Source organism: Manis pentadactyla, chromosome 3 (genome assembly GCF_030020395.1).
Source record: "Manis pentadactyla isolate mManPen7 chromosome 3, mManPen7.hap1, whole genome shotgun sequence".
In the NCBI taxonomy this organism is placed as follows: Eukaryota; Metazoa; Chordata; class Mammalia; order Pholidota; family Manidae; genus Manis; species Manis pentadactyla.
In genome coordinates, this window is record NC_080021.1 from 32017486 (window position 1) to 32028363 (window position 10878).

The following is a 10878-nucleotide window of genomic DNA, read 5'->3' on the forward strand; positions in this document are numbered from 1 at the left end:
ACTGTTTTATAAGGGATAGGATCTTTACCTTGCGTTCCTATAAGGCAAAATTTGAGGTGAGGACTTACAAGAAGACAGTTTATTTGGGTGGTGATCTCTTAGGGACAAGAGAGAGTAAAACCTGAAGAAAGAAAACCTGGACCACTGAGGTCAGCTGGGGCTCAGTCTCACTGGGAACTTGTAAGGAAAATATAGACTGCCTCTCAGAATCAAAGAATCAGCAGCAAGAAGTATTTATTCATCACATCCTGTCCTTAGTTGAGGGAGCCCCCTGGGGGACATAACATCCTGCACCCTGAGCCTGCACAAAGGTCCACAGGGTTCCAGTGTCCACAGTCACCGCATCAGAGATATGCCATGGACAAAGACATGCTGTGGAAACTGGAGGCAAGAGCTGGAAGCATAGATTGAGTCAGTGAATATGGAGGGCAATTTGCTACAGCAGTGGCTAGAATTGGAGGTGCAAACAAGAAGATGAGAGGCTGAGCATAAAAGGAATCTGATACAGTGGACTCTGTGCACCATACAGATATGCTCATGCCCTACATTTTTAGTACAATCCATGATCATGTCTCCAAGATAGTGGCGAGCTGAGAGCTCTGCTAAAGATTTAATATAAAGGGGTTAATGGGATAAGCTATAGGGGGTACAACTATAACTGGTCCCGAGGCTATAAGGAATATCCCCCATGTGCCCTCTCTATGACCCACTGCAGATTTCCTCACCGTTAGCTGGCACCTCAGCAATGGAGTGACATTACCCTTCATCCTAAGGGTCTGAGCCCTTAGCTACCTTGTCCCTGTTGAGTTGTAATTGCACATTCACAGTTACCACTGGTCATGCAAGCCATGTCTCCCCATGAATACCCTGAATTCCAGACCTACCCTAGCCTGATCTACTTTAGGTAAAAGCAACCCTACCTCTTCCTGATCATCAGAATTTCTGATCGCCAATAGTCTGCTAATTATGTTTGGTGAATTCAAACTGATCAGGTAGTAGTGGTCATTTCAGGTCAGTGGAATCTGTATTGGGATCCCTGGTACAAGCGTTCTCTAACTGGAAATGTAGACCCCAGATTCAGTGGAACGTAATATTGCAAGGACACAAAGCACAGATCCCATTTCTGGATCACTAGGAGTGACAATAACAGGGTGTAAACGGTCATTTCCAGGACCACGTATTCTATCTACTGGGAAAAAACAGCCTGTATCTGCCATTGGCTCAGTGCATACAGCATGTGCTGGAGGACGGCAGCCCATCACACAGGATGTTGTTCCCCAGCTGGGATCGTAGCTCTGCCTTTCATAGGCTTTTCCAACATTCTACTAGCCACACGTTCCAGTGAGCCAGGTTTTGTGGTCACATGCCCATTACCACAGCTTTTTCACTGTGAAACGGGTTCCTTGTTCTGAGAAAAAAAAATGTCAAACCCAGAGATGTACGTTTAACTCTTTAAGTCCTATATATATATATATATATATATATATATATATATATAATTGTTAGAAAAACATAAATGTTATTTAAATTGTCAGTTATTTGGAAGTGTTTCGGGAAAACAATCACCGCTACAATATCTGCTCACATTAAATGAACTTTTGAGTTGAAGTGGCTTAGTTGGGGTTGCCGGATTATCTGTAGTGTGACTGCTTTTTAAATTATTGAACATTTTCAGTGTTCTACAAAGGTCCATTAGAAAACATGAATATTGCCAAGTTCAGCGCAGCACTGGAAGCAGGACCTCACCGTGCCAGATGCTCATTATCTGCCCAAACCCCTGAACTCCAGCTCTGGTAAAGTTGCCTCTAGGTGCATGTTTAAAAGAAAGAGCATTTGAATCCTGATGTACTGGCCTAAAATCCAAGCTCCAGCATTTTCTTGCTGTATGATATTTAGCATTATAGCATTACATATAAACTTTCAGAGTCTTAATCTCCTCTTCAGAAAAATTACCACGATAATCTAATTATATCTGCTCTTATTATTAGCCATAAAAATCCTGAGATTTAGGTTCACTATTAATATCGTTTTTTAAAAATAACAACACTAGTGTAAGTGAGTGGCCAGGATTCAAATCCACGTTGTAGATGCCAAGCTGGCACATGTGATATTCAGAGAAAAATAATATTTAAAAACATATTACAAAGCTATTACCTGTTACCATGTGTAACTTCTTCCAAACCCTGTGTTCTTAGCTCCTCTCCTATCCTTTACAGGTAGAAAAAAATGAGCAAACTCAGTGGAGGGCAGGGTTTTTCATAAACACTACTTTCTTCCTCCAGCTGTAAACCTTATCCAAACAGGACTCATCCAGCATAGGCTAGAACATCAGTTTAATGTGTGAAAGATACTTGCATTGAATTTGCAGTTTTGATTCTAAGGCAGTTAATGATGAAACAGAAATGTGAGAAGATACATGAAAACACGGAAAAGCCAGCTTCTTGTAAACCCGCTCTTTCCTTTTGCCAACTTCTTATCTTTGGAGTTCATGCTGAGTTTGGAACACAGGGAAGGGCTGCTGGCAACTAATTAAAGAACGGAAAGTTTTACTTGTGGTGTGGCTCAGGATGCGATGTGTGTATTTATTTTCCTATTAGGCACATGTTATATCAATGATGTGGGGACACAGATCTGTTTTTCACCATTCCAAAGACAACTACAATTGTAATAGACAATACCAACAAAACGTGATAATGTTTTAGTTTAGAAGTTGTTTTTTATATATATAATAAATATATGTATTATAATTATATTTTATTATAAATATTATTATATATAATAATTACATATTATAGATATATATGTATTCTAGGAGTAAAGTCTATGGGCAAATATAAGCCAAATCTATATGACTTATAAATATTATTATTATAAATTCTTTTTAAAAAATATAGAAATAGTCCTAATTGAGCTAATTCCAAGGAATTATAAATACAAATGTACCACCTTTAAGATTTTTTAATTTAAAAATATAATTCTACATAAATGAGTACAAAGTGGATACCTCTGGAAGTACTCCAAAGCACAAAGATTACAGGAAGGGCTGGGTGCAGCCTGGAAACAGAAAAGGTTGAGGCTTCACATGGAAATTTTTCACATGTTAGTGCATTTTTTTCTTTTGCAGAAAAACTGGAGACAAGACTTGCCAGGCACGCAGACCTGGGTCTCCTGATAGCAGTCTGCTCTATCATGGAAAATGTCAGTGTTGTGAAAGCTAGCAGCTGTCATGTACCATGCAGGCTGTTTTGGTTTCTATAGTTAAGAAAAGCAGGGTTGAGAGTATATAAACCTATTTATTTAAAAGTTGTAACATTCAAAACAATGAGAAGGAAAGGTGCAGTGTGATGGCGGCTAACTCCTAAGGAGTGAAACCAGACTGATCGCATAAATGGAAATGGATAATAAACACAAAAGTGTACTAATTTATGGAGCAAATACTATATTACAAATGGGGACCTTAGACACATCGCCTTATTCAATATTCACCATAGCTCCAATAGGTAGGAATTAACACATTCCATTTACCAATGAGAAAGCTGAAGCTAAGAGAAGTAACTCACTCGTCACATAGTGGGAAATGGCAAAAATGAAATTCAAAGCCTGTCCGTTCAGACTGAAGTCCTTGTGCTTTCCATAATACTCTAAAAATTACATAATTCAACACTCCAGCTAAAATAAAATATATACATGTACCAAACACTGTAATAGGGAAATACCAAAAAAAAAAGTCAAAAAGTAAAATGTTACTCCTTTCATCTTACTGATTTTTTTACATAAGGAGAAATATCAAGGAAGACAATTGAGAATTACAAGTTATGAATATAAAGTAATAAAATCAACAAAGTTGGGAACACTCCAGACTTGATAACACTCATCATATCAGCCACACTACAAGGAGATAAAATAACTTCTACAATCATGCTATCGCTCAAAACACTTTTACATGAGAAAAATTGTGTATCTTTGGCTCCAGAAGCATAGCTGTTAGAATAAAGTAATGCAGTAGCAAAATTTTGCTTGTCAAGTTGAGCATTATGTGTGGAAATAGCCAAAAGTCATTTGGATACACCAAAATATTGACAGAAGATCTTCTAGAGTGGAAATTTCAGAGAACTCACTTTCTAAGTCAAATATTTGTATAGTATTTTACTTTTTCATCATGACTATTAAAAAAGTAAAACAATTTTATAGTCATATGGGACCAACATTTAGGTAATCATCAAGCTTTTATAATTCCATTTAGAAAGTGTTCTTGTGTGATTAAGTAGCTCTGTGTGCAATTCTAAACACTGAGTCTGGGTGGGAGACAGTACTGATGGATTATGTGAATGGAGGTCCTTCAAATAAATGTTCAAGTACCATATTCATGGAGCTCTGGAGGTCTGGTGTGTTTTATAAATTCATTATCCTTGCTTTGTGCACATTTTGTATATATCATAAGGCCCCCAAACTTACATAAAACAGTACTTAGACTCAGCCTCTGAGAAAGACATATGCTAACACATTTAGTCACCTACAGTGTGTGGTTAAAGCAAGCAGAGGAGAGACAAATCAGAGTGGGGCTGCAGTTACCTGCAATTCAAAGAGGATTTAACTATTCTATAATTCTCTGCCCAAAGCACCCAGAAATTGAGGCTGATGGGAAACTAAAAATTCTCCATGACACTTTGTGTTTTGTGAGTAAGAGGATCACCTGAGCATGACAGCCCCAGAGTGTCCACTAAAGAGCAAAGGTTATAGTTGATTAATACAGATGTTCTTGTAAAATGCCTTAAGAGTAGAATGTTTTCTTAGGTTTTTTTTTTTCCCCCTATTTCTAGTTAGGGACGATCTGGGTCTACGTACTTAAACTCAAGCAATGTTTCTTGGATCAAGAAAAATTTAGGTCTCGATGTAGTAGGAAATAACTAAGTAGTTTTATTTTGTTTTGTTTTAATGTGAGCATTTCTCTCATAACATTTAAGTCTCTATTAAAAACCCAATAGCTTTCAAGCACACTAATACCCTAATAGTAATTTACAATACAAGGGAGTTATGGATAAAGACATTTTGAAAATGGTCTTTAACAAATATACTGTCTCCAGGTGTTTAACTCTGAAAAAATACAACAAAACTTAATCCAAAAATACTGTTCACAATTTAGAGGTTCAAACTATCTTAAGTATATCACTGAGAGATTGAATTGTGCAGAAATATTACTTAGAAGTATTGAAAGACATTAAAATATATTTGACAGAATAATTAAATATCTTGCTTTGTCAGTTCCCTGACTTCAAAACTTCTTATTTCTATTCTTAAAGACTGAAACAGCTTTTATTAATATCCTTTAAAATTTTTCCTTCCCATCCTTCAAGAATTCATAAGCATCCGAATACTGCTATCATTTGGACTGCAAAGGCCTTACGGCTGGAAGAACCACATATTTCTATTTAACCCTAAGAACAGTTGCTGTTTGAATATATTCACTGATTAACTACATTTTCATCCCAAGTCCAGGCAAGGAGGAAGAGAGTCATACATAATAACCATGCTGTGATGAAGCACATGATAAGGACTGGGTGGCAGGAGAAGGGATCCAAAGTTTTGCTTTTAATTGCTTTTCTCCTTCCATTGCCATTCTATTTCCCCATCATCCTCTCTTACTAATATACTACCCTCAAAGCCCCCAAAGTATTTTATTTGAAATAAAGATAAATTAAATGTTACTAAACTCATGAAGAATAAAGCAAATAACTGCAGAGTTGAGTTAGAGATGTGCCTTTCAGTTCAATCATTGTAATCCAGATTTGGAGTTAAGCAAGTAATTACACTATGAATTTAGATGATCAGGTCAGTAGAGGCTTTTGGGGGTTTCATTAGCTGCCAGAGAAGATAGAATTTTACTACTCTGGCCAAATGGAGAAGCAACTCTAGTGGATTTTTTTAAGCCATAAATCTCTAAATGTGAAACAGTCTTTAAGATACCTTAACCTTGGCAAAAAAAGAAAAACAGGGAACCATACCTTCTCCTTTGATAGTCAGCCTTGTTGCTCCATTTATGCTGCCATATTTAGGTATTATTTCTGTGACTTTGGGAATTATTTTGGAGCCATCTGAAAGACAATAAAGTACAGTAGAGGTAAAAGCATAAAATACTTCATTTCAAGCATCAAATCTCATGCCACATATTACAATGTTGTAAGAAAAATATTGTGAAGATTATAGGGCTGAAAGTTAGTACAGTCATGTTTTATTTTTGGCTCTACTACTAACCAATGACTTAACAGGGAGTTAAGTCATTAACACTCATTGGCTTTATGCAAAGCACTATTTTATGTGTTACAAAGAGCAGGAATAGTACATGATCATTTTCATCATTCTTACCTATCATATTATAAAGCACTTATTAAGCCCTTAATTTCAGACAGTGCTCTACTAACTGCAGTTCCATAACTACAGTCCCATAACTAGCTGCCCACACAATAGCAGACAATGCTGGGGGAAGAGCTGTGGATAAGCAGATCATTATAAAAGTACATAAGAAATGCAAAGCTAGATTAATTTAAAGAATAGTCCAGGTACAAAAAGGAATGTTATGTTTTAAGAATAAATTATTTCCCATGATAGACTAAGACTTCAGAAAAAATAATTTCTGGGATCTTTTTAGCCTCTTGGTGATAGTAAATTCTTAATGTAAACATCACTAATTCCTTCAAGAAACCCTTTAGGTTCCTGGGGTCATAAAAATGTGGAACAATCCATCTTTCCAAACTCTTAGCTTAGACAGTACAGAGGAGAGCACAGGGGCCATGGGTGACTCAGGGGTGCGGAGGGCATTTCATCCACACTGCTTGGGTCTTACTGGTTTCTCCAGAGAAGGGGTACGCCTGTTGCTCTTGGAGGACAAATATGAATTAGCTAGACTAGGCCAACTGTGGGAAAGATAAAGTGTTCTAGACAGAGGGTGGTACCCATGCAAACACAGGGCTGAGTGAGAGGCTTCTTTGGAGAACTGCAAGAAAATCTTTACAACAACTCAAAGACGTGCAGGGGACTGCACGGGTTTATTCTCTGCTTAAACTGTACAGATCTGGTAATGACTAGATCCAGTAACAAATTCTTAGAATAGGTGGAAAAATTTAACTGGGGGCACAAAGGAAACCCATAGACATTATTAATTATTGAAATGGATGTATTAGAAAATATTGAAGAAATTACAATTGTATAGTTCATTTCTGCCTGAAAAAAAAGTTGTGTGGACTTTAATATAATGACAAAAGCTCTCCATCATAAAGACTACTCCCCAGACCCAGTGCCTCTGTCCTCCGGGTTTGTCTTAGCCAAGAGCCCCGAGGCTCTCCCTGCTTCGGGCACATTGACAACTTGAGCAGAGTTGGAAGAGCAGGAAGCTCCAGCGAGGGCGCTGGATCCTGTCTCCAAGCTGGTGCTGCTCTTCACCTGTCTCAGGTTCATCCTCCCATTATCTCCAAGGACAACTCCAATTTCTTATCTTATCGGTCCCTTCCCAGCCCTCTTCTAGGCATTACTCTGAAGGTACAGGGCAGCTGCCCCTGTAAGTGACTGACAAGCGCCACGGAGACCCATTCTTGCCCTACGGACAGATGTTGCCCTCCCTTCAGTGGCAAAAGGGACCCAAGAAGAATGTGAGGAGAATCTCTCTCTTCCCGAGCGCGCGCGTGCGAGCGAGTGTGTGTGTGTGTGTGTGTGTGTGTGTGTGTGTGTCTCCCCGTGTGTGTGTGTGTGTGTGTGTGTGTGTCCGTATCTGTCCGTGCCTCTCCTTACGCCTGCCTCTCAGGAGGTCCCCAGGTCCCGTAGTCCCCAGTATCGCCATGCACCTGCTCCTGCACCCTTGGCCCAGGGCTGCGGCCAGGCAGACCCCGCTTTCCCGCGACCCTGGGAACAGGGGTTGTGTCCACACGGACTTTTGCTGCTTGCCTCCCTGGAGCCCTGAATGGGTTACCTGGGTGGGGGTCCGCGGCGCACAGGAGCAGCCCCCAGAGGCCCCAGGATCCCAAGAGCCACAGGTGTCCCATCGCGGCGCGGGTTGCGCGAGTGCACGTCTGCCGCGCTCGGCGCCGGGTCCGCGACTCTGGCGCTGCGGCTGGGCGGCCGCGCGCAGGCGAGCTCGGCCCCCGAGGCCCGCCCGCCCCGCCCCGGCTCTCTCGGGGCGCCCCTGGGTGTGCGCACCACACACACCCCTTCCGCGGAGAGCGCCGCCGGCCCGCGCGGGTCCGTGATTAACAAACCCGGGTGCTGACGTCCCAGGACTGTCCCCACAGGTGTACCAGTACCAGCCCCGCTCCTTCTGACAAGAGAGATCAGTGATCAAGTTCTCCCTCAATTCCAACTTTTACTGCTCATCCTGGGCCTGCATGCTTTTATTTGCCTGCCTTAGTTATTAATCATCCCCGGTGGGCCTAAAAGCCCGCCTAATACGTAAACCCCACACATTTTTTCCCCCTTCACATTCATATAAATTCATGCTATCCCTTTAACTGACGATTATACTAATATATACTGATTTCTCTGCATGACCCAAACACACCTAGTGCTTTAGAGACTTCAACTCACATAATCCCAAGAGGACATTACTATTATATTGATTACTAGTATTATTCCCATTGTTCTAGGCCATACACTGAGGGCAGAAAGTCAAGGCCATACACCTAAGTGTAGAGAGAAGACTCAGAGTGGCTTCAGAGCCGATGCTCTCGGGCCCTCTACCGCCCTCCACTCTGCTGACTTCCGGTGAGGGTTGTAGGGTGGGGGGGAGGAAGTAGTCACTGTTTAGCTGAAATTAACATTTCACCCAGAATCCAGTATTTTTACTCAGTAATCTGACAGCTCCAGTTGAAAGGGAAAAGAGAAAAAAACAGAAGAGAGAATTCTAAAATAAGTAAAATAAATACAATGTGTCCTTGTTCTTCAAGAATTGATATCACAGTTAAAAAAAATGTTAGATTTGCTTAATCATATTGAGCCCATAATTTTTTGCAAACTGACATCCCATGTCACCACTCTCCTGAAAACAGTACTTGGAAGGGTACCGCTGCCCTTCCTTCTCTTGGGACTCCAACACGGTTGGCACTGTTGACATCTCTCTTGAAATTCCATTCCTCTGAAGCATCTTGTGTTTCTTCCTACCTCTCTTTCATATTTTCCATCTTACATCTTCTTCCTGAAAACTGGATTTCCTGCAGGTCCTGCTCACCCTTCCCCTGTCTGCAGGATGTTTAGCAGAAATCAACTAATTCAATGCCAATTTGCTAATTATTTGCCAGATTTTCTAAATTTAAGCTTTGTAATATTATATAGCAATAACTAGCCTTTCCAAGAATAATTCAGCAGCATAAACAAAATATTTGCTTTAGGTTACTAGCCGATGAAATATGTACAGGTACATATTTCAATATCAATAACCAAAACAAAATTTAATGTGTGAATTTTTACATGGAACTGTTTGGTTAATTTGATTTACTTCTGATGCTTTCAAATTAAAGTTACATTAAGTTACCTAAATTAAATGTTGGGTAATTTCACAAAAAAAGTAATTTAAATGCAATTTAATTCAAAATTCTGATTTTTTCCTAGATGCTTTTGAGTATATAAATCAAAATGGAGTATAAGAAATAGGCTAAATGATGCTAAAAAGACTATTTTAAAGGATTTTCATATTAAAAAAGTATCATATCATTCAAAATTATTAATAAATAAATAAGCAGGTGAAAAATCTTGTCCCATTTCATACACTGAAGTGATTTCTAATCAGCAAACATTGAAATGGGTAAACTTTCCTGCGGAAAGAATCCATATTGTTTCCTTGGAACCAGAAAAAGTTGTTATGTAGTCATATAAATAATGATTTAAATTGTATTCATGTGGGTAAAATTGTAATATTTCCAGAATATCTCACCTGGGTTTCTTTCATGCATCTGCATACCAACAGGCGTTCCTAAGGGGTGGAGGCCCGTAGTTCATCTCCATATCAATGGGTAATTTCCTGGGTGACCCAGGGCTTATCTGAACCTGAGAGGTTGGGGGAAGGTCTTGCTTGCTTCTACCAGAGCAGGAGAGAGCCATGGCCCTGGCTGCAGTGTGTAAGCAATAAATGGGTTTTAAACTTTATTTCTCCTTTTGATTGATTTCGGTTTTAGAGGGGCCCCAGGATTTCTTTTCCCCAGAGTTACAAATCATCTTTAGAATATTTCAGACTTTACAATGAAAAGATCATCCTGATCATTAAACCCCTTGCTTTTTTGTTAGTTTAAACAACAAAAACCTAACTCTAACAAAAGCCTGCCTCTAGAGCCAGCACCATGGGCATACGACCTCTGCAATTTCATGGGTCCCCGAGCTTGGTTTACTGGTGTGCTGTCGCCATCTCGAAATCCTGAATACTTTTTGAGTGAGGGAATCCCCATATTCATTTTGCCTGGGATCTCACAGTTATGTCACTGGCCCTACATGCCTTTATGATGAAAAAAAAGAGTTAGACTTAGAACTTTTTAATCCCTCAATTTGAAAGCCATAAGTAAGTGATAAGGAGTTAATAGGAGCTCTTGCAGAACCAGAAGGAGTAAGGAATGCACTTGCGAATTCCCTTAACTTGATAAGTGACCTGTGTGCTGGATCCTCATTTTTAATCTAGACCTAATTGTAAGAGATACTGAACAAAATGGGGTAGCTATGAAACAATAGTTTGACTTCAACAGATAATCAGTATCCTAGGCATTAAGAATACGGCAGAAATTAAAAAAAAAATCCCTGTTCTCATAGAACTTACATTCTTTGTGGTGATAGACAATAAACAATGTAAATAAGTACAATATATACCATGTTAGGAAATAATCCATACTAGAGAGAGAGAAATAAAGCAGG

At 39.5% G+C, this 10878-nt stretch overlaps 1 protein-coding gene across 1 annotated transcript in view; it reads right to left on the minus strand.

Moving 5' to 3' along the window:
• The window catches only part of PKHD1L1 (PKHD1 like 1), a 143872-nt gene extending 135635 nt beyond the window's left edge, over positions 1-8237 (minus strand). Inside the window, 2 exon segments of the mRNA XM_036876435.2 lie at positions 6003-6092; positions 7961-8237. Of these exon segments, the coding sequence (XP_036732330.2) occupies positions 6003-6092; positions 7961-8033 (163 nt within the window). The 5' untranslated portion in view covers positions 8034-8237.
• Between the last annotated feature and the right edge of the window lie 2641 nt (positions 8238-10878).